General features: G+C 37.7%; 1 protein-coding gene across 3 annotated transcripts in view; it reads right to left on the reverse strand.

Annotated features, from left to right (window-relative positions):
- Positions 2735 to 25300, reverse strand: part of TRIM24 (tripartite motif containing 24) — a 110122-nt gene continuing 87556 nt past the window's right edge. Inside the window, exons 11-19 of one of the 3 annotated variants that reach the window (XM_018046889.1) lie at positions 24715 to 24888; positions 22085 to 22220; positions 20138 to 20210; positions 16622 to 16790; positions 13420 to 13748; positions 12492 to 12624; positions 11440 to 11514; positions 7560 to 7709; positions 2735 to 6599 (exon numbers count right to left, since the gene is read on the reverse strand). In XM_018046889.1, coding sequence (XP_017902378.1) covers positions 6390 to 6599; positions 7560 to 7709; positions 11440 to 11514; positions 12492 to 12624; positions 13420 to 13748; positions 16622 to 16790; positions 20138 to 20210; positions 22085 to 22220; positions 24715 to 24888 — 1449 coding nt within the window. In that variant the 3' untranslated portion in view covers positions 2735 to 6389. The remainder of the gene's footprint in view (positions 6600 to 7559; positions 7710 to 11439; positions 11515 to 12491; positions 12625 to 13419; positions 13749 to 16621; positions 16791 to 20137; positions 20211 to 22084; positions 22221 to 24714; positions 24889 to 25300) is intronic. The other 2 variants (XM_018046890.1, XM_018046891.1) reach the window with 2 other exon arrangements.

The raw sequence follows: 25300 nt of genomic DNA on the forward strand, positions 1-25300 counted from the left end.
TTTGGAACATCTTTTGTGTAATGCTGAAAAATTTCCTGCGAGGAAGAATATACTTCCAGAAATTATTGCAAAAGCATTATCTGATAAGAAGTGATACTTAATTCTGTTAGGTTATTTGTGCGGGCATATGTTATTAATATAAGTTATCAAGAAATTATATTAAATGTCAGATAATCTGACATTCTAGTACAGTGGTATCAGTCATAATTCCAGTTATTATCTTAAAATGTTAGATATCTATTTGTAGCTCATAGAAATAACCAATTTTTATTGTCAATTCCATAACTGAACTCTTGTCAGCTCTCTAACCACTAGTATTTTAAAGTCTTGTCATTTATAGACAGTTATTATTTTACTCTGATCCTTTTACAAAAATGAGATTCATGCAAAGTACCCTATCAAGTACTCTTGACCACCGACACTGCTGTTAACGTGTCAAACCTTTTGTCCTTATTTCATAACTGTGTAAACATGGAAGACCTCAAAAACTGAGGAGGAGAAGTAGCCCACATCAAGACAGACTGCCTTCTCCCAAGAATGCTATTACTCATATACCTCAGGCCATTTCAAATTGAACATAATCCAACTTCCAACTGCTAGATTTGTGGTGATGCTGGTGATCCTGTAGTTAGTTATTTTTGCCCATCATAAACTTCCCCCCTGTTTTCCAATGCCTGTCTTTGGAACAAGCTCACTTGATAAATACTTCTGGAGAAGTATAGACCAATTATATGAAACATATAAATAGACCAACTGGCTTTGAGAAGTATCCCCCACATCCATATTTCTTGACTTATTTGATTCTAGTTAGTTTTGGACATGGAAACCCTGGTTCAGGAATACTTTCCAAACCATGGGTATTATTTTGATGCTAATAATTTTTGCCTCCCTACTAGGCTGTGTACTCACGAAAGCTTTAAATGCATGTGGGGTAGCCACTGACCAGCTAACAACTGTCTGACCAAAACGACCAAAGAGAACAGAACATAACCAGTTCCAAGAATACAAGCCTGACATCTCTTCTGAACATTACACTAAGATTCAAAGTGGAAATAGTAACTGAAAATCATACTAGGACTGATATTTTTAATTGAAACTCTCAACTGGTCAAGAGAATGATCCAAAGGTGGTACCAGGCCTATTCTAGGACCAACATGAAGCCACTTCTGGTGGGGGTGCTATGTACACAAACTAAAACTTACTTTCATTTCCCAATAAATGCTCTACTTGACCAGACATGCCATACATCCAGTCAGCCAATCATCAAATGCCAAGCAATTTCTGGTCTCTGTACTGACTTTCTGGTTCTTTATTCTTTGCCCCATAAAACTTCCTGCCTTCCATACCATTTTGTTGTTCTCTGAACCATTGCCTTCTTCATGAAGTGTTGAATAAAAGTTTGTTTGGATTACCTAAATTGTCATCTTTAATACTTTTAAATAGTTTGTAGACCTTAGTCTAGTTATTAGAAAATTTTAGATCAAAATATTTTTGATGCAAATGTGTCTTGGCTACACATGTAGGGTTAGCCAAATAACCCTTAGTGGTTCAGTGGTTAAGACTCCACTGGCCAATGCAGGGAACGTGGGTTTGATCCCTGGTTGGGGAAGATTCCACAACTAGGGCAGTTAAGCCTGCACGCCACATCATGACTAAGGCCTGAGGCAGCCAAAAAAAAGAACAACCCATGACAAACTGTAACTCAAAACCCTAACGCTGACCTTAGCAGTAAATAATACTTAAAATCAAAGAATAGCAGTGACTGAAAACCACTGACAAAACTGATGCTTAAGCACCTTCCCAAGGATTTCAGGAACTTTCAATGTGGTGGTATCCAAGCTTAAGATACTATACAATGTTGTCTAGAACTGTCTAGCACTCAAGCTTCCTAGAAGACACTAAATTAGTCTACAGCAAACCCTGTCAACATAATTTCAATTCAAATACTGAATTTCAGAAATCTTTTATAAACTCATAAATATTGCTTACCTTAATCGTTTCAGGCACTAGTAGAAATGGAAGTCAACAAACGTCAAGTCATTTAAAACTTTAAAAACTTGTGGATTGGTTTCACAGTCCACTAAAAGATAATACTAGTTGAGGTATTAACAATAGTAACATAACTCTAGTCTCTGTACAAGCATACTTTGCTTTATGCAATGAGACAGAGGTTGAATTTCTGGATCTATAGTTTTATGTATAGAAGAGAATTTGATTTTTTAAAATCTCTTCAAAGCACAGTTTACAGTGGCCAAAAAATCCTCCTGTAATATGAATGTCAATGCCTTTATTTGGGACCTATTATATCTTGAGCTTTCTTAACATACACCCTCATCAGTAAATGCTTTCAACGACTAGATTAGAGAAACAGCATCATTGCCAAAGCATGGCCCTTAATGGCTCACTGACACCCTCTTCTTCTGTCCCATTTGCCAAATTAATTTTTTGCTTATCTTTTAAAGTTGGTGAAATCCCTGTGTTATAGTTTTGTTTTTGTTTGTTTAAAAGTCTTCCTATTGTTTATGGACTAGTAGCTATGGTCCATAGGGTTGCAAAGAGTTGGATATGACTGAAGTGACTTAGCATACACAGCTCATCCCTAAATGGACTGATTTTATAGAGGAATATACAAAGGACACAAAGAAGACCCACACTAGTTAATGTTCTACTGAATGACAAACAGTAATTTTTCCATTAAAAATTCCTTGTTGTGGTAAAATATTCACAGTAAAAATTCATCAAAGCTGATTTTTATTAAAATCAAAGCATTAGTTGACTCTCCCAAATTAAAAACAACAACAAAGACTACTGCCTCAGATATCCTTCACAATAAACAAAACCTTCATGGGGAGAGAAACTGTGATCTGATTGGCTAGCATTATTCTCTTTCAAGAACATGAGCCATCAAATGTGAATTTTAGATAATTCACATCCAAGATGAAGAGATAATATACATAAAAAGACATGAATTCTTAACTTACATGATATTATAAAAACTTTTTAAAAATATGTATGTGCATGGTTATTTTAAAGGAGGGCTTCTAAAGATCCCCTGGAGAAGGGAAAGGCTACCCACTCCAGTATTCTGGCCTGGAGAATTCCATGGACTGTACAATCCATGGGGTTGCAAAAAGAGTTGGACATGATTGAGTGACTTTCACTTTCTATTTCAACAAGCAATTAGATGGTTGAACTCATGGTTATGTCCATAATTTTAATGGCCAATCAGATCACTCAGTTTCTCTCATTCATAACAGATACAGATGAAAAAATAAGAACATATTTTATTTAAATTTAAAAATCTTTTGCTCCCGTGAAGCAACCTACTGCTGGGATTCACGTTCATCTGTAGATCAAAAGGAGTTAGTTCCTCCTTTCACTGTCTAACTAGTCTCTCCATGTAACCTAAATTTAAAAGTTTAAGCAGTATTAACAGCAAGAGAAAACTGAAATGCAAATGCATATACTCACCCTTTGATTGTGGAATGAATCTTTTTGGAAGCAGTCCTAAATTATGTTATGTCTACACTATTGTGTAGTAGTAAAATGTGGAGCCAGTTCTTTAGCTTGGAAAGGAAAGTAAAGCTACCAAAAGAGGACATTTTCCTTCTAGGAACTTCCAATTTCCTACCCTTCAATTCAGAAAAGAAAAGCAGGGCCTGTTAATTCAAAGGGCAAGGTAATTGTATTGCCAGATAGTATTTGGAATTTAATATTGGAGAAGGAAATGGCAGCCCACTCCAGTATTCTTGCCTGGAGAATCCCATGGACCGAGGAGCCTAGTGGGCTACAGTCCACGGGGTTGCAAAGAGGTGGATACAACTTCACTTTCACTATCATGGTATACATTATCCTTGTAAGTCACTGACTGTGTATTGGGTTTTCTTATTGATGGGAAAGATCAGATGCTTGGCACCTGGGAAAACTTTTGATGAGCTGGACTGAGTCAGTTCTAGGTGCCACATGGCCTGTTTATCATGTGATCCCCCTTCAGCATTGGGAGTCCTGCAGATATGACATGAGGCTCTTGGTTCTAAATATAGAGGGCAATCTCCAGGAGTTTTTGATCAGAGGTAAAAACTGGAGTTTTCAAATTTAGGTCAAGGTTGCTTGAGTTGCACTGACCTTTTGAAAGGAATGCTCTCCAAGTGGCCATGAGGTATAGTCAGGCTCTTCTGATAGCTTATTTCTATTATAATTTAAGGACTACTTTGCTGGGATCTTCCTGGACACATAGGCACCTGCTAATAAGGTCAGAGGACTTTAAAAACTGTTAAGAAAATGCTATTTGGAGAGAGAAACTCTTCTAATATATGTGGTTGTCAAGTGCCTTTCATTCAGCAATATATATATGTGTGTGTGTGTGTGTATGTATATATATATAAAGGTGAAAGAAAAATAATGTTTTAAACGATTCATATGGCACTGAATATAACAGTGAAAGTTCTGGGTACATTAGTAGACATTCTGGCTCAGATGCATTTAGGAAATTATAATTTTTCACTCTTAAGTGCTACTTCCCTTTGTGATCATCAAAATTTATCTGCAGTGCCCTCCTTTAACTAAGGAGACAAATGTGGAAGAAGAAAATGTCCTAAGGAACTATTCTAACATAAAAACAATAAACGGATTAGCAACAGCTCCATGGCTGCTGTGCTAAAGACGCTGGAGCAAAAGAAGACAATCAAGTGGTAAATGCACTATTACCGAAATCTGTTTGTTTCTGGAGAATAAACGGCAAATACATACTCAAAACCATACAACAACAACTTCCCTGAAACACGTATTTGGAAAAGTGAATTACGGTTTCTTAACCTTTAATACATAATTGACATATGGACTAAGTCTACACAAAGTGAGATGCTCTTGCCAATAAATAATCAGTATTTTCTCATTTTATCTTCAGCAGTACCTGAAAACCCAATGACTTAGCCACAAGGCATTTTCAAATTATCCATTTGAAGACATAATGCCATGTGGGAAGTCCTCTAGGTTTAATTCATGGGACCTGACACCATCCAAAGGATAAAATTCTGTCAAGTCAGCTATATTTTTATTCTTCTGGCCTAAGAGGAAAATATCCTCAGCCAACTGATGTTTTATAAATAAAGGTTTACTTTGGCAAACTAAAACATTTCATGTATTCTGTCAAACGTTAGATTAGGAAATGGCACAACAATTTTCTTCTATCTTAATCTAGTTACATTCCTTGATACTGAACAACAAGTAAAAGGAATACATGAAAGTCAATTAAACTAGCCAAGGCTGACCCAGGAAGAATATGCTTGCCTTCAGAAGGTAGGTTTTCTATCTCTCTCCATCAAGAGAATGAAAATGAAGCCCAGATTAAGTCAGAAAGAATCAATTTGAGGTTCTAATTCTGAAAAATAGATGCTTTAGAAAAAATTTAAATTTCACTATAATTCCCTCTAACTGCCTGCTTCTCATGTCCACAAAAGACTTTCATTCCAATTTATAAAGACAGATGAAAACCACAAAAACTGGTCCCTTTCAGGGGAATTTGTATTTAATGCTCCAAAGGGTATAAGTTGAAGAATCTTTACATCAAATATGGCACACACTGCTGTATTTCATATTCTGGATGGCTCCACTAAAAGCCATACTGAGACAATGAGTCTTGTTATAAAAGGGTCATCTGCACAGTTAAAATGCAAACACCAGTCCACACACAGACACACAGCAAAACCAAACAAGTACACTTACTTCCTTCCCTGGTGGAAGAAGGAGAGGTTTTAGAAACGTATGAAACATGGCCTTGAAAACCTGCTATATCAAACACCTCTACAGATTAAAAAAAAAAAAAATCAAACATTTGTTTTCCTTTTTCTTTAATACAGTTGCCATCTTACATGATATGCTTATTAGGCACCTTCTTAAACAGCATCTAGTCTACTTTCTTGGTGCACCAGTGGGCATTCTAGGATAGAACTCTTATTACCACTGACATTCATGGAGTACTGTACTTACATGCAGTACACCTAACTCAGGTTGGTCCATAATTGAGTAGTGGTATTTTCTAAAAATGGATTAATGCACACATCCAGACCACATTAAATTTTCAACTTAGAGTTCATACAAAGTCCTTTCTATAGTAGCTGTCACTCGGGACTGCAGTTTGAAATCCAGGAAGTGGGAAGAGTGTCTTTTAATTTTGTTGTTGATGCTTCTTTCTTCCTTTCTCCTTCCTTCCTCCCTCTTTTCCTTTCTTTCTTAATAAGAAGGTTAAAAGAAATGGGTTATTAAGGAAATCGGAGTCTAGTAAACATTGAAAACTTAAGATGGTCACAAACTCTTCTTGGTAATGATGTTAAATTAGTGGCAAAATGTATTTTGAAAACAAAAATCAACACCAGCACAGGCCAGTGTGCTTATTTAAGCAACTGGCGTTCCTCTATGCTCTTGAGGCGTTTCTTCCGGGGCTGTACAAAGTCATCATCTGAGTCATCACTAAATTTATTATCTTCTGAGTCATTCCTGAATTCTAGTTTAGGAAACCTTTTTTCTGGATAAAGATTCTTCAGAAGTTCTTCAAAATAGCTTTCAAGTTTTATACCAGCGTTGGCTACTTCTGAATCAGGCTGTTGAATAAAAATATGAATTAACAAAATGTTTAGTCAATAAAACTAGTAGATTTCTTATATTTTGCTCCCTTTTACCTCAAGATTATGAATATCAGTGGATTGTTTAGAAAGAACTGTTTACCTATAGCTTTGATGTAAAGTAAATGATAGTCTGGGGCAAGACAAAGTCTAGAGCAGAGCAGATAAGAAGTAAATAAAGGCCTGGACTCATCTAGATTACCAAAAAGATATCAAAGAGATGCTGTAATCAGAATCCAGTAACAGGTATTTTTTAGAACAAACATAATATCTACCTCTGGAATGAGTAACCGATACAAAGGACAAACTATCATCAAAAAGCTTTAAGCCTGATAGATGTTTAGATGATAAAGTTTTTGAGAAAACTCTTAATTAAGAATTATTTAAACCACATTCTTAATATTTCAATATCACAAAGACTAAAGTCTGGAAATGCCATATTTCAAGAAATAAAGGTGAGAATGACAAAGAATGCTTCTGGGTTAGATAAAAATATTTTCTAAACTGTTTTTGTCAACAGTAATTTGCATTTCCACTCACCATATAATAAACCTTTGACTATACATGTGGATAAGTGAAATGAAGTTGCTCAGTCGTGTCTGACTCTTTGTGACCCCGTGGACTGTAGCCTACCATGCTCCTCTGTCCATGGGATTTTCCAGGCAAGAGTACTGGAGTGGGTTGCCATTTCCTTCTCCACAGGATCTTCCCGACCCAGGGATCGAACCCAGGTCTCCTGCATTGTAAGCAAGATGCTTTACCGTCTGAGCCACCACATGTGGATAACATTTTCCTAATAACCTCTTTTCATTCCTTGACATAGACTCGAACTTTTGAAAATTTATGCTACCACAGATAGATATCTTCATCTCCTTTGTTGGTAAGGTGTTTGGTTTAACATTACTTTCACATTGCTATTCCCCCCCACCCCCTTCTCACCTCATTGAATTCAGCACAGTTTTGAAAGATCAATCTAAAATCAGCTACAAAATCTTCAGGCTTTGTATACATGCAATAATCTTCTTGTAGTCTTTTCTTGATGGTTGACAAGTCCATTGGATTTTTAATTATTTTGTAATAATCAGGCACCTTTCAAAAGAAATGTGATGTTATAATAAATAAATTCTACCTGGTCCCATATAAATTCTATAAGTAGTATATAATTCAGATCGTCCTTACTGCTTTTCTCAGTTCTATTTTGTCACTGATAAGGACATATATTCAGCAAAATCTGCAAGCACCTACATGTTTCCAGACATCGGGAAATGTTTTGTGTCACTTTTATCAAAAATTTTCATCAGTTATTTTTAATGAAAAAAGCCTACTACATTTACCCTCTTACTATTCTCCTTTTTTCATTATTAAACAAAAAAGGTAATCATTAGAAAAAGTATTACTTCTAGTAAGATTTGACATGTTTTTGCTGCATGTGTTATAGCAAGTGGGCTCTGAATCTGGGTTTGAACCGCAATTCTGCTACTCAATAACACTCTCCTGGGTATGTTACTGGGTTCAGTCATTTCACTGAAGCTGTTTCTTCAAGTTTCAAACAGAAATAATTCTACCATTCTCATAGGATTTTGTAAAGACGAAATGAGATAATATATATTAAGGGGGCCTATTTTGCTGTTGCCGTTATTCATGCCAAATGTAACAGTAGGCCAACATTAGAAAAAGCACCAAATTCTAGGTCACATTTTTAAGTGAATTAACTTTTTATTGGCATATTTTTGCCCTGCTTCTTTTGGGCACAAAGGGCCTTCCACCCCAAAGACTATAGTGGACACTTGAACTGTGCAGGTACACTTATACACAGATTTTTTCCCATGAAATTCATACAGCAATACTATAAAATCTGTGATTGATTGATGCTGCAGATACAGAAGGCTGACTGTAAAGTCACATGAAGACTCCACTGTGCAGAAAGTTGGTGCCCTCAACCTCTGTGTTGTTCTAAGAGTCAACTGCCTTTCTTTTTCCGATCTTAACTTCTCAAAACTTGTTTACAAGGAAAGAAGTTCACTGCTTCTCAGCTCAGTGTTACTTGGCTAGTTTTCTTTTCTAATGTTGCATTCATTTAAAAAATTTTTTTAACAAATCTATTAGCTTTTTAAAGGAAATTCAGACATTAGAGAATAGAACATATTTTGAGTAGCAGGTTCTTTCCAGCACCTTACAATAATGCACCAAGTGAAAGTGAAACTGAAGGTTGCAAAGTCCTGTTTGACTCTTTGCAACCCCGTGGACTATACAGTCCATGGAATTCTCCAGGCCAGAATACTGGAGTGGGTAGTCTTTCCCTTCTCCAGGGGATCTTCCCAAATCAGGGATCGAACCCCATCTCTCACAATGCAGGCGGATTCTTTACCAGCTGAGCCACTAGGGAAGCCCATAATGCACTAAAGTCACATAAACTTGAAATATGAAGCTTTTGAAGTCAATGGTAAGCACACACACACCTCTTCCTCTATTGTTAACGTCTACTTCTTAAGATATACCCATTTGAATGCAGAGTTCCAAAGAATAGCAAGGAGAGATAAGAAAACCTTCCTCAGTGATCAATGCAAAGAAATAGAGGAAAACAACAGAATGAGACCAAGGGAACATTTCATGCAAAGATGGGCTCAATAAAGGACAGAAATGGTATGGATCTAACAGAGGCAGAAGATATTAAGAAAAGGTGGCAAGAATACACAGAACTGTACAAAAAAGATCTTCACGACCCAGATAATCACAATGGTGTGATCACTCACCTAGAGCCAGACATCCTGGAATGTGAAGTCAAGTGGGCCTTAGGAAGCATCACTATGAACAAAGCTAGTGGAGGTGATGGAATTCCAGTTGAGCTATTTCAAATCCTGAAAGATGATGCTGTGAAAGTGCTGCACTCAATATGCCAGCAAATTTGGAAAACTCAGCAGTAGCCACAGGACTAGAAGAGGTCAGTTTTCATTCCGATCCCTAAGAAAGGCAATGCCAAAGAATGCTCAAACTACCGCACATTGTACTCATTTCACACGCTAGTAAAGTAATGCTCAAAATTCTCCAAGCCAGGCTCCAGCAATACGTGAACTGTGAACTTCCAGATGTTCAAGCTGGTTTTAGAAAAGGCAGAGGAACCAGAGATGAAATTGCCAACATCCGCTGGATCATGGAAAAAGCAAGAGAGTTCCAGAAACACATCTATTTCTGCTTTATAGACTATGCCAAAGCCTTTGACTGTGTGGATCACAATAAACTGTGGAAAATTCTGAAAGAGATGGGAATCCCAGACCACCTGACCTGCCTCTTGAGAAATCTGTATGCAGGTCAGGAAGCAACAGTTAGAACTGGACATGGAACAACAAACTGGTTCCAAATAGGAAAAGAAGTACGTCAAGGCTGTATATTGTCACCCTGCTTATTTAACTTCTATGCAGAGTACATCATGAGAAATGCTGAGCTGGAGGAAGCACAAGCTGGAATCAAGATTGCCGAGAGAAATATCAATAACCTCAGATATGCCGATGACACCACCATTATGGCAGAAAGTGAAGAAGAACTAAAAGGCCTCTTGATGAAAGTGAAAGAGGAGAGTGAAAAAGTTGGCTTAAAGCTCAACATTCAGAAAACTAAGATCATGGTATCCGGTCCCATCACTTCATGGCAAATAGATGGAGAAACAGTGGAAACAGTGGCTGCCTTTATTTTTGGGGGCTCCAAAATCACTGCAGATGGTGACTGCAGCCATGAAATTAAAAGAAGCTTACTCCCTGGAAGGAAAGTTATGACCAAACTAGACAGCATAATAAAGCAGAGACATTACTTTGCCAATAATGGTCTCTCTAGTCAAGGCTATGGTTTTTCCAGTAGTCACGTATGGATGTGAGAGTTGGACTATAAGGAAAGCTGAGCGCTGAAAGGAGATCCAACCAGTCCATTCTAAAGGAGATCAGTCCTGGCTGTTCACTGGAGGGACTGACGTTGAAGCTGAAACTCCAATACTTTGGCCACCTGAGGCGAAGAGGTGATTCATTTGAAAAGACCCTGATGCTATGAAAGATTGAGGGCAGGAGGAGAAGGGGACGACAGAGCATGAGATGGCTGGATGGCATCACTGACTCAATGCACATGGGTCTGGGTAGACTCCGGCAGTTGGTGATGGACAGGGAGGCTTGGTGTGCTGTGGTTCATGGGGCCACAAAGTGTTGGACACGACTGAGCGACTGAACTGAACTGAACTTATTACTTGAAGTCTGCACCTATAAATCAAAATGTGTACAGAGATGGGGGGTGGGCATGGGGTGTCTTTACCTGAAATGGGAAGTTTCTTTCTCAATAGCTTTAGGATATATATACCTAAACTCCTGAGAGAAACAATTGATTTAAATCATCCCAGAGAATAGTAAGTAAAATACATGAGGAAAAAAGAATACATGAAAATAGAACAGAAGTTTTTGGGCAGTTAGTGACCATTAAAATGTAGTCAAGATTAAAGCATTCAGTATGTATTAACAGGGCTTCCAAGGTGGCTCAGTGGTAAAGAATCTGCCTGCCAATACAGGAGACGCGTGCTTGATTCCTCGGTTGGGATGATCCCCTGGAGAAGGAAATGGCAACCCACTCCAGTATTCTTGTTGGAGGAATCCCATGGGCAGAAGAGCAAGGGGAGTGACTAAACAACAACAATGCAGTAAGTTTTAAGATTCTGATTAATTTAAGAAATTTACTGTTGAAAAATGGTATAGAAACTAGATTCTCATAAATCAAGTTTCAGAAAAACCATCCCACTGTACAAAAATGCATTTTAATACTTGAATGCACTTTAATTAATACTTACGGTCAGAGGAACTGGGTCTTGAAAAGCCAGGCTCATTTCATGGCAGTAAAGAAATAAAAGTAGGCGTTCACACTTCTAAGCATAAATAAATAAATAAGAAATAATCAAGTCACAACTAATTTTTAGTAGCAATATTAATAGATCTAAAAGTACCAGAATGGAAATTAAAGCCAGATGAATATAAAAAACAGTGATACTTAGAGCTTTGATGTCCTTTCCAATCATCTGCTACAGTGTACTGTTTGACATTTTGGGATCCATGTAACATATGAGAGCAGTCTTTACAGAAATAAAAACAGTATCACTAGAAAACTATCTGAAGTTTTTATTTCCACTTATCTCTGCAATTTTTATACTGAATTACTCATAGTTAATAAAATGACGCATAATCAATAAAAACCATCCAGGTGTTAAGCGATCCAGAGGTGGATCTCTCCATGGGGTGTTGGGTCCTAAGGCCCCTCTCTGCATGCAGGTGTTTCTATCATGCACTCTGCTATTTCTCTGCTTACCAGTCTACCCCAGTAACCACCATGTCTCAGTGGTAGTGCGTGTTTCAGCCCTCTCTTGCACGACAACTTTCATACTGATTGTTAGCAAAGGAGCTTCTTTAGTAATAAATAAGGTTAAATACATTAGCTAGCTTTAAGGTATAAATCCAGTACCACTGGGTGAAAGAATGAGTTATTTCCAGGAAGAGTAAATAGAAAACCCATCTTTTTGCTGCCAATTCCGAACAAATTCCAAGGAAGAAAACATATCTGTAGTAGAAAATATAACTGAAATTTATTAAAGGTAGGTTAAATTTAGAAGTCCAGACCATATAAAGGATATGTAGTCTCCTGTGTTCAATTACTGTATTTTAAGCTTCTAGGAAATATATATATAGCATTGCTATTTTACTTCGTTAAAAAAGTTGTAATTGCCATTATTTAAGATTCTTGTATTCTGTGGAAGAAAAGTTCACTTCTTTGATGACGGCACAGCTGCATTACAATGATGAGGCGTCTAACCAAAACAACTAAGTTTAACAGCCTAGGCTGGAAACTTACCCTTTTATCTATTGGTGTTAGTTTGACAAGGCCTTCAGTTTTCCTTTTTTCTGAGTTGTGAATGGGAGCATCACAATCATATTCAACTTCGGGTTTAGATAAGTCTCGGCAGAAAGTGCAGATCCACTCTCCACTGTTGGGGGAGGAAGTATCTGACTGAGTTCCTGCGGCATCACTCCTCTCCTCACCACCTCCCTTTCCCACCCTGCTCCGTGCCATCTGTAATGCAGAATTATTTATTTGGTGTAACTGTTAATCACTGAGGATTTACCACCTATCTCCTATGTACATGGCACCATGCTGAGAGCTTATCAACAGAAATACAGTTCATGGGCCTAAGGGGTGAGTTAGTCCAGTGAAGGGGGCATGAAATATACACACAAAAGAAAACACACAAAACACACACACATTAATCTATGGCTGATGTGAGGCACGAATGGCATCTTCCCCCAAATGATTCAAGAAAAAGAAACACTTTTGGTACTATTAAGTTTGAAATTATACAGTGGTTGTTCTGTATTATTACCATCTCATAAGGTCTAAGCATTTACTGGAGATATTTATAAATAATAAAACTCAAATGCCTGGCAAATAAGATGCACTAAATTATGACAGTTGTACACAAGAACCATTGTTCTTCATGGTAATTTCCTTGTAATAATTTAAAGGGCCAGATTTTTTTTTTCCTTGACATAGCAGACTAGGTTTTTGAGAGATGAGAGAAGCAAACGAAATGGGAGACAGAGTATGGAAAACCCTATGCTGAACATTTTGGCATATAAATTTATGCCAAGTGGATTTCTATTTAAATTTTTACAAAGGTTTTGTGTTAAAAAAAAAAAAAGGTTTTGTGTTACAGGATCAAATGTCATTGCTATTATTATTTATAGTGAAAAACCGTAAGCAAGGGAAGCAAGTGCCATCTTACCTTGGAAAATTTGCCAGAGTGGGCACGTGACAAGAGAGATGGAATACTTTGGGACATTTCTCACAGCACAGGAGTTCCCCTCCATTCTGACAAACTGCACACCAGTCCTCATTGGGGTCATCCTCTTTCCTCGTCTCCCCAACATGAAGGGGTGACTTCTGGGAGGCATCTAGCCACTCAGACTTTCCATTTGAAGAGCTTTCCTGGTGAAGTCCAGGTTGATCTCCTGTGCTGTCAGGGGCATCAGATCTCAACACAGACTCCTCAGATGCAGAGCTCTGACTGCTATTTAGGAGCAGGGAGGTGAGTATGCTTCTTGGATAGTTGGTCTGCAATGGAAAGAGTTAACTATGTGTATGGATTTCTTAAACTGCCATTCTTTATCAGCACTACTGCAATTCTGGATTGCAATTTGCTTACTCATGAGCACCTGGTTATTTCAAATGAGCACATGAAACTGCAGGAGAGCAGACTGTGTTTACTGCTAACTGGCCCTAGTGGTAAAGAAGACATGGGCCTCTACTGAAAAACATCTTCCAAACAGAAGATCAGCAGCAGTCAGGGGGTGTGGATAATACAGGAAAAATCTTCTCAACGGCTTCAGAAGTGGCAGAATAGGTGGTTAATGTAGAAGTCAACCATGTGAACTGTAAATACATTTTACTGGAGACGTTAATTCAAATTACACCCAAACATAAAACATTCCTACTGTAGATTTTTTTAAATCATTCATAGAAAGGTATACGGCTTTAATTCTTATCGATAATTTCACCTCTCCAAGTGCCACTAATATCATCAAGTTGAACCTAAATTTTATGTTGGAGCCTAGAATGGTGAAAATTTAAAATTAAGAACTAAATCTATTATTTCCTTTAAATGTTAAAATAAACTCTTAAGTAATAAAATGCAGATTCAGTTAAGGGCATGGTTATTCTAATATCACTCTTTGGAGGTAATTATTTTCAAATTATTTAGCTTTTTTCTATGCTAGTTCTATATTTCTAAAGACTATGCTTATACTGTAATTATCCAGATTTAAATTTTAAACATTTTCTATTTTATTACACATGTATATATTTTTCATACTATGCAAGATTAGATTTTCCTTCCTGATTCTCCATATCTTCCTTATACTTAACACACCATTTATGCCATCTTCTTAACATAGTTTTATTAAGCACTGATTTCTTTTTAGTTGGCAGGGGCAAGTACAACTGTTATAAGCAGCATTTATTCTAACTGGTCAGTATCAGTGCTGTACTAAGTATCCTGAAAAATCAATTTTTGGTCAAATGCATGTTCAGGTTATATTTTGATTATATAAAGTTCTTATTTAAATTTGTTATTTCAGTGTTTATTTATATTATAATGACTATATACTGTTCATTGCATAACCACAGTATGTACTATGATCACTTCCTCTTTTGTCTAACTTTTTGTTTTTCACTATGAGTCAGTAATTGTTGTTGGTCAGTTAAGTCATGTCCAACTCTTTGTGACCCCATGAATGACAGCACACCAGGCTTCCCTGTCCTTCACTATCTCCCGGAGCTTACTCAAACTCATTTCCATTGAGTTGGTGATGCCATCCAACCATCTCATCCTCTGTCATCCATTTCTCTTCCTGCCCTCAATCTTTCCCAGCATCAGGGTCTTTTGCAATGAGTCAACCCTTTGCATCAAGTGGCCAAAATACTGGAGCTTCAGCTTTAGCATCAGTCCTTCCAATGAATATTCAGGGTTGATTTCCTTTAGGATTGACTGGTTTGATCTCGTTGTGTCCACGGGACTCTCAAGAATCTTCTCTAACACCACAGTACAAAAGCATCAATTCTTTGGCTCTCAGCCGTCTTTGTGGTCCAACTCTCACATCCATACATGACTACTAGAAAAACCATAGCTTTGACTATACAGACCTTTTGTCAGCAAAGTGATGTCTCTGCTTTTTAATACACTGTCTGGGTTTGTTATAGCTTTAGTTTCAAGGAGCAACTGTCTTTTAATTTTGTGGTTGCAGTCACCGTCTGCAGTCATTTTGGAGCCTAAGAAAATAACATCTGTCACTGTCAATTACCTTACTCTAAAATTTAATCCATTTGCTTCTTTTTCTAGATATCTAAGTTATTCTCACAATCTCCAACAGGGTTATAAAATGCTTCTCGATACTGTCAAAGTTTTTTTCTCCCTCTTCACACATCCTTAATGGAGTCTTCTGTTCCCCTATAGGGTATACAAGAGGAGCTGTTGAACTGGGGACTAACTATCCTTTTCTTTGCCTCTTTTCTGTGTTAGATTCTATTTCTGGAATTCTATGTCTTCCTCTTTCTGGGTTTACTTCATTTTCGATGAAGCATATCTTCCTCAGAATGAGTATATGGAATTAAATTTTTGAGACTCTGCATGCATGTCTAAAAATGTTTATTTCATCTTTATACATAATCATTTGAATGGGTACAGAATTTTCCCTACAAAATATCTTTCTTCACAATTTTGATATTTCTCTATTGGTTTCCAGCTTTGAGAGTCTGTGTGGAGGACTTGGTGACATTAAAATGTCTGATCCATTATGTAAGGTGTTTTTCTCCTCTGGAGGCTTTTAGGATCTGTTTAGAATACTGGCATTCTAAAATTGATGATGGTATATATGACTTGCATTTTTTTTCAATTATTTGTTTTGGTACTTGCTAGGCCCTTACAACTCAGATGCTCATACCCTTCAGTTGGGCTTCCCTGATAGCTCAGTTGGTAAAGAATCCGCCTGCAAGGCAGGAGACCCTGGTTCAATCCCTGGGTTGGGAAGATCCCCTGGAGAAGGGAACGGCTACCCATTCTAGTATTCTGGCCTGGAGAATCTCAGGTAGCAAAGAGTCGGACATGACTGAGCAGCTCTCGCAAAGAGTTGGACACGACTGAGTGACTTTCACTACTCACTAGTACTGCCCTTCAGTTATAGGAAGTTTCCATGTAGTATTGCTTTGACAGTTACCTTCCATGTAGTTTACTCCATTCTCTCTTTAAAATACCCAACCTCATTTAATAAGCCTCTTGTTTTGATCTACTGAGAGATTTCCTCAAAGTTTTCAACCTTTAAGTTGATTATTTTCCTGCCTTTAAATACTATTTAAATAAATTTCCTACAATCTATTTAAAAGTTCCTTTCATCTTATCCCTCAAGTAGGAGTAGTACTGCAATCATAATTACATTTTGAGCCCTGGATTCTTCATCTGATTCTTGTTTCACTATTACAACAGGAAAATCATAATTTTCAGGTGGTCCACTGTTTTCTTGTTTTATTCGAATTGGCTCCAACATGACCACTGGGACTTTGTGTGTAGAATCAGCTCCTGCTGGTTTGCTGGAAGAGCCAGAGCTAGAAATATGAAAAAAAAGGAAAGAAAACAAAATCTAAGAAAGCTATCTCAAGTATCTTAAAAAGAGGTATAACAATAGCTTTATGGGAATAATGCTGTATCTTCATGGCAGTGATAACTATGTTATATCAGCAAAAATGATACAGAACTGAAATGCAACTGTTGTATGCAAAATAGTTTATGTATAAAAAATGTTATATGTGTTAATTTACCTAAATAGTTACATTATATACCTGGAAAGATACTTAAATACATTTAAATAAATTCTGAATAAAACTGACTTCAATATTCTAAGGTTCTAAAATTAGGCAGCCAGATCTTAGAATTAGCAATTTTTTTTTTTTTTAGTCTTTCCCATTTCCTTCTCTAGTCAGTGACAAAGAACTCTAGGCTCATATTAATGATTTACTGTCACAAAGAGTGAAGATAATTAACTAGGGTCATAATTCACTTGTATGAGAGAGTTGAGCCAGACATCCTGGAATGTGAAGTCAAGTGGGCCTTAGAAAGCATCACTACGAACAAAGCTAGTGGAGGTGATGGAATTCCAGTGGAGCTATTTCATATCCTGAAAGATGATGCTGTGAAAGTGCTGCACTCAATATGCCAGCAAATTTGGAAAACTCAGCAGTGGCCACAGGACTGGAAAAGGTCAGTTTTCATTCCAATCCCTAAGAAAGGCAATGCCAAAGAATGCTCAAACTACCACACGATTGCACTCATCTCACATGCTAGTAAAGTAATGCTTAAAATTCTCCAAGCCAGGCTTCAGCAATATGTGAACCATTAACTTCCTGATGTTCAAGCTGGTTTTAGAAAAGGCAAAGGAACCAGAGATCACATTGCCAACATCCGCTGGATCATGGAAAAAGCAAGAGAGTTCCAGAAACACATCTATTTCTGCTTTATAGACTATGCCAAAGCCTTTGACTGTGAGGATCACAATAAACTGTGGAAAATTCTGAAAGAGATGGGAATCCCAGACCACCTGACCTGCCTCTTGAGAAATCTGTATGCAGGTCAGTAAGCAACAGTTAGAATGGACATGGAACAACAGAGTGGTTCCAAATAGGAAAAGGAATACGTCAAGGCTGTATATTGTCACCCTGCTCATTTAACTTATATGCAGAGTACATCATGAGAAACGCTGGACTGGAAGAAACACAAGCTGGAATCAAGATTGCTGGGAGAAATATCAATCACCTCAGATATGCAGATGACACCACCCTTATGGCAGAAAGTGAAGAGGAACTAAAAAGCCTCTTGATGAAAGTGAAAGAGGAGAGTGAAAAAGTTGGCTTAAAGCTCAACATTCAGAAAACAAAGATCATGGCATCCAGTCCCATCACTTCATGGGAAATAGATGGGGAAACAGTGGAAACAGTGTCAGACTTTATTTTTTGGGGCTCCAAAATCACTGCAGATAGTGACTGCAGCCATGAAAGTAAAAGACGCTTACTTCTTGGAAGAAAAGTTATGACCAACCTAGATAGCATATTCAAAAGCAGAGACATTACTTTGCCGACTAAGGTCTGTCTAGTCAAGGCTATGGTTTTCCCAGTGGTCATGTATGGATGTGAGAGTTGGACTGTGAAGAAAGCTGAGCGCCGAAGAATTGATGCGTTTGAACTGTGGTGTTGGAGAAGACTCTTGAGAGTCCCTTGGACTGCAAGGAGATCCAACCAGTCCATTCTGAAGGAGATCAGCCGTGGGATTTCTTTGGAAGGAATGATGCTAAAGCTGAAACTCCAGTACTTTGGCCACCTCATGCAAAGAGTTGACTCATTGGAAAAGACTCTGATGCTGGGAGGGATTGGGGGCAGGAGGAGAAGGGGACGACAGAGGATGAGATGGCTGGATGGCATCACCGACTCGATGGACGTGAGTCTGAGTGAACTCCGAGTGTCGGTGATGGACAGGGAGGCCTGGCGTACTGCGATTCATGGGGTCGCAAAGAGTGGGACACGACTGAGTGACTGAAATGAAATGAAAGAAAATGAATTTTTAGGTAGGTTGATAAGAAGTCTGGGGTCCTGAGGAGGAGAAGGGGGTCTGGGGCTCCTGAAAAGAAAGAAAAAGACAAATTTTTTTTTCTACATTCCTGCATCTTTGTCACAGAAAACTTTTGTGTGTGTGTGTGTGTGGTAGAGTTTTATTAAAGTATAAAAAGGGACAGAGAAAGCTTCTGATACAGACATCAGAAGGGTGAAGGACAGTGCCTCCTCACTAGACTTAGCAAGGGAGCAGTATACTTTTTCAATTGGTTATTACAGTCAAGGTTGTAAAGGTCTTATCAGACCCACTCCCACAATTTACATTTTAAGATGACAGGATTAGAACTAACAGAATACTATACAAAAAAAAATCCTAATAACCCAGATAACCAAGAGGGTGTGATCACTCACCTAGAACTATTTTTTTTCTTTAAGCCCAGAGCTAATGATTATACAACAAAACAACTCATCTTGCTCAAGGTTATGTTTAAAGCATCTGCCTGCAATGTGGGCGACCTGGGTTCCCTGGGTTGGGAAGATCCCCTGGAGAAGGAAATGGCAACCCACTCCAGTATTCTTGCCTGGAGAATCCCATGGACAGAGGAGCCTGGTGGGCTACATTCCACGGGGTCACCAAGAGTCAGACATGACTGAGCGACTTCACTTTCACTGTACCAATAATTATATAACAACAGTGTATCCTACTGGAGGACATGTTTCTCCTTCTTAAGAACCTTCTGACTAATCCTGTCATCTTGAAGTGTATGTTGTGGGAATGGGTCTGGTAAGATCTTTTTACTGTTAGTTCTAATCTCATTATCTTAAAATGTAAATTGTGGGAGTGGGTCTGATAAGACTTTCACAACCTTGAGTCAGTCTTTTGATTGTCTCCCCTTCAGAGTATGTTTCCGCCATTAGATTAGGAAAGTAAGAATTGGGCTCACTATTGATGAGAAATTTGCAAGCAGTGTGAGTGGTGTGTAACGGAAGTTAAAACACAATTTCAACAACTGTAAATTAATTTGTTTTACAGCATATTCAATGCAAGGTATTTAGAAAAGTCAGAACACCAATTGTAGTATAAAATTATTTGTTTTTCCTAAGTTTTTATTTGTGCATGTCCCTATACAGTGCAGTGTGTTATACATACATCATTTCTGCTTTGTCCTTGCTATTATGCTAAACTCAAATGTATTTTCTAATTTTCAACACATGCACAAATCTTTTTCTATCTTTGATTCAAAGATTCAAAATTTTGATTCAAAGATACAAAATTGATTAACCATTCACTGATTTCATTAACATGTAATATATAATTATTATACACTGGACAGTAAGTTGAGTCAGTTTACCTTCCTCGGCTCCCAACGCTGGAGGCACTAGGTGAACGTATTGGCGGATGTACACTTGTCATAGTAACAGGTCCTGAGGAGGAAGAAATCATACACATTCATAAAATGAATATCTGTATTTAATTCCTATTGAATGTTCTCGCTTAGTACTACACTGAAATTGGAAACACATAATGAAATTATATAAAACAAAACGTAGTTGCTGAACTCCCAGCAGAGCTGGAGTGCCATGAAGTAGCAGGGCTGTTCAACCTCAGCACTACTGACATTTTGGGCCAGGTAATTCTTTGATGCGGGGGCTGTATGTGCATTGTAAGGATGCCAAGCAGCCCCCTTGGCCTCGACCAGTTATTAGATGCCAGTAGCATCTCTACATACACAGCATCTAGGGGTGTAAGAATCAGAAATGTCTCCAAACACAGTTCAGTGTTCCATATGAGAGTAACAAGGGTAGGAGCTTAGTGAGGACACTAATGTCAGCGAAAGCTGCAGAGACAATAAAAAGTTGGTCAGGCTGATATAAAAGCAGTCCAAGAAAGAAATTGACACAGACACTAAATAATGGAAGACACTGGAGCAATGTATAGAAGGTACTTTGCCCTGTGCTGGACACAGAGTCAGTACTGAATAAAGTTAGCTTTAGTAATGGTGCTAAAATGGCTTCCAGAAATGTGTTAAGTTATATTCCCACCAGCAATGTATCAGAGCATTCCTCCCATTACATCCTTATCAATGAGTATTTTCACTGTTGAAATCTTGCTTATTCAATAGTTAGAAATCATGTCTTTTGATTTCATAATGACTACTAGTGAGATGGAACCATGCATCTTTCTTCCTCCCGCCCCTTCACTTTAGGGAGTTATCTACTCATGGAGAAGGAAATGGCAATCCACTTCAGTATTCTTGCTGGGAAAATCCCACGGACAGAGGAACCTGGTGGGCTACAGTCCCTGGGGTCACAAAGAGTCAGACAGGACAGAGCATACACGCTGCAGGGTCCTTTGGTAACACTGTGTGCTTTCCTTATTCATTTGTATGAACTTGCTACATAATTCAGAGAAGGCAATGGCAACCCACTCCAGTACTCTTGCCTGGAAAATCCCATGGATGAAGGAGCCTGGTAGGCTGCAGTCCATGGGGTCGCTAACAGTCGGGCACGACTGAGACTTCACTTTCACTTTTCACTTTCCTGCATTGGAGAAGGAAATGGCAACCCACTCCAGTATTCTTGCCTGGAGAATCCCAGGGACGGCAGAGCCTGGTGGGCTGCCGTCTTTGGGGTCGCACAGAGTCGGACACGACTGAAGTGACTTAGCAGCAGCAGTTACATAATTAAACAGTTTTTCTGCCATCTTTTGTCAACAATTTCCTTTCAGTTTGTTTATGTTTTAAATAAGTACCTCTCTTAAAATTCTAAAACTGCTTTATTATGTGGGACTAGTGAATGGCATAAGAGAGTCTCCTCTTTCCTTATTTGGTCTAAGGCATCTAATTTGCTAAGGTCTCTGGGAGTAGCAGCATTAGTCAGAGGGCTTCTCTCTTGGAGGAAATAAGTAGTTCTGTCCAAAATTCTTAAAATACAAACACCAAACCAGGGTAGGAGCAATCAACAAAAACGGTGATTGTTACTGAGACATTTTAACTCTAGGCAAATTCTACACAAAAAGGGATAATACTATAGGCAACTTGTCTAAAAGAGAAAGTAAAATGGCAATTTCCTCCTACGAGTGTGTGCTACGGTGCCTCTAAGTTCTGTTGAAAGTGAAAATGTAGAAAGGCTTAACTTTTGCTTTCCACTTTGAAAGTACACTAATTTCAGAGACTACCTAAAACATAGGTCCATTTTAATCATCCGAGAGAAAAAGGGAAGGTGGAGGGCGATCCTTTTATTATTATTAAGTAAAAAACCGAGAAAAAACTAGTAAAATTTTTACAAGTCCACTTTACCTGCAAGGCCTGGAGATGGCACTGATGAATTCGGTGACTGGACAGTTCTGTTTGAGGGTGGTCGTGGCTGGCCATGATCGGTACTAGTATCTTTCCTCACAATGTTGTCCAGCATAATAGTACTTGAACAGTCAATCTGGTAAGAAAAGAAATTATTTCATGGCATTCTGACTTGGCAAGTTAAAAGCTACTTTAAATTTATAAGAAAACTTTAGTAGATGCAAATATCCTTTTGAGAAGTTCTGATGTGTATTTTCCCCATAAACAATCTTAGAAAAAAGCTCTCATACTTCTTAATATTTCATCATAGTAAATATACCAAGGTCACACTATTTCACAACTCATGAGCCAGGAGAAAGGAATACTGTGTGCTACGTCCTTAAAACTGAAAACAAAAGTATATTTAAAATTTTATTTAAAGATAATAGAAGTACCAACTAAAAAAAACCTTGGTGAGATGAAAAGCACAATTTCACATTTTAAAAATTTCTTTAGTGTCTGGCTTAATAACAGCCAAATGGAATCTGATATATTTTCTCAATCTGCTCAGATGTGTGACTGTGGCTAAAGAATATGAACAAAATCTGGTCTTACACAGGGAGGACCTTGTAGAGCCTCTGAAAGGTTGTGCAGACCCTCATGTTCCTGGCCCATACTTTGAGAACTCATGCTCTGGTATGCACTAGATAGATGAAACAAGTCCACACATCACATATTTCGAGAACATTAACTTCATTTAAATACATTATTAACGTTTGGTAGGAAAAATCTGATCCCCTGTAGATTCTTGCTTTAACATGTTTATAAGTAATTGACTGCTAAGCCAAACTACTGATAAACTTCTACTAAGACTTTAATACTTTAGATTCAAAGTTTTTAAATTTTATTTTTATTGAAGTATAATTGAATTACAATGTTTTGCTAATTTCTGCTGTACAAAAAAGTGATTTAGTTATACATATATACATTATTATTCATATTCTTTTCCTTTATGGTTTATCACAGGATACTGAATATAGTTCCCTGTGCTACAGTTCTTTGTTGCTAATCCTTGTTGCTTGTGTATTCTATATACACCAGTTTGCATGAGCTAATCCCAAACTCCCAATCCAACCCTCTCCTACCTCTCTTTGGATGCAAGTATTTTTAATGCTTAAATATACCATTTGTTTCCTAAGAATGTCTTTGTGATTAAAATCCAGCTTAATGATAGTTCCAGCCTTTCTCAATCAAGATTCTTTGGGAAAATTAAGTCCTTCATTCCAAGGGCATAGACTGTATATAATGAATTTACTTTCTTGCCTCTGCATCTAGAATGGTACTAATTACGAACAAACCTTGGAAGGACTGAGGAAACAGTCACTCAAAGCAGTTTCTTTCTTTTGTGGTTCAGATGAGGAATTTCAGTTGAGAAAGGCTGGTACACAAAGGGTCATCTGTATTTGAGGGCTGTAGAGGAAATTTTACTTTCTGTGGGTCCTCTTTCAGTTGGGCGAGGAGGGAAGTAAATGGGGTTCTTTTCCTTTAATATTCTTTGGGCATTACCTTGGCCAATACAATACTTATGGCCAGAGTGCAATAAGTACTGGATTGACTAGATTTGTTAGATCTTAATGTAATAAAAGTTATTTACACTGCGGAGGAATCCTAAAAGCTAAAATAAAATTACAGGAATGAACAAAAGTTTTCCTATCATCTATGCATGAAAATAAAACACATATACTCTACCCACTAAATTACATACAATTATTTAAAAAATGAAGTAACTCCAGTAAGGTTAATGATTCAACTTTTAGGAAATATGAATTGATCTCAGTAATTTGAAAAATTAAATAATATAACATTTTAGATTTCCTTCACAATCCTACAGGATTTCTTAAAAGTTCTTAACGTTTGCATGAGTGATTACCTAAGCTTGTAGGATGAAAAAAGGTAAAACAAATATCAACTCTTGTGTAACTGATTTGTTTCTTCAATGATATATTTTCTGTCTTGAAAAAAAAAAATTCTTTTTTGGAGCCATGCCACGGGCATGTGGTATCTTAGTTCCCTGACCATGGATCAAACCCACAACTCCTGCATGGGAAGTGCAGAGTCTTAACCACTGGACTAGCAGGGAAGTCCCAAAACTGACTGATTAAAAAGTCACACTGACAACCAGTTTAGAGGTAAATGTATTTAATTTAAATAAAAAAGAAATCAGAGGTAATACTGCACTTGTCAGTAAAATGTTATCATTTCTCTATTAAACCTGCCTCCAGTTCTTCTGATGTCTTAAATGTTATTAGCCTCACTCTCTAACCCTATTCCAATGAACCAAGTTCCAGCAATTCTCCTCCTGTGTTTTCACTTCCTTCCTTCCCTAGCTTACATTCCATAATTAATCACCATAATCATTCATTTACTAACACATTAACTCCAGTGCCCTGAAAGACATTCTGTAGTATGTTTAAGTGTTAATACTAATCTTTTTATGATTCCTGCTGTTACAATATTTCTAAAGGATAAAAACAACTTCCAAACACAAACACACAGCCTATAATCCAACATACCCATGGCCTTTCACCAGATTCAAGTTCACTTAAAATTTCTGAAACAGATTCTTTAGTGGAAGTTTTGTGTTTACTTACATCTGGAAGAGAAGGAAGATTGTAGGGACCTCCCACCGGTGAGCTCAAATCAATCACAGGTGAGCCGAAAGCCTTTGCATCATACCCTGCTGCACTAGTAATGGTGGGGCTGGAGGGAGTGGAGGACGTGCTGTTGGCAGTCGAGGGGGCTGCATGCCCACTGCTGATCTGCCACTGCGGTAGCAAGAAGGAAGAAGAAAGGTTGCCTATCAGCAAGCCTGTTACATCAAATGTCCATCTAAGCCCTGTTCCAGGTACAAGACAAATAAAAGACATCTTCTACTATTTGAATTCAACTGTAATTTTCATGGAACGGGGAGAGGACACTGGTGCATATAATTTTCAGTAATTCTCTACAAACATAAATAATAAAAAGCACTGATTTCTCCCAGAAGACAACAGTATACACCAAAAAACCACTGCACCCAATCTTGGAAAACGTATATATCAAAAAAGAAATCTAAACTTGTACATAGCAACTACAAATAAAGACGGAGGACTGAAAACACACATTTCCTTTTGTCCCTACCTGATATATCTGAAACTAAAATGACAGTCAGTTTTTTTTTTCTTTTTTTTTAAAAAA

The sequence above is a fragment of the Capra hircus genome, chromosome 4 (genome assembly GCF_001704415.2).
Source record: "Capra hircus breed San Clemente chromosome 4, ASM170441v1, whole genome shotgun sequence".
Classification (NCBI taxonomy): Eukaryota; Metazoa; Chordata; class Mammalia; order Artiodactyla; family Bovidae; genus Capra; species Capra hircus.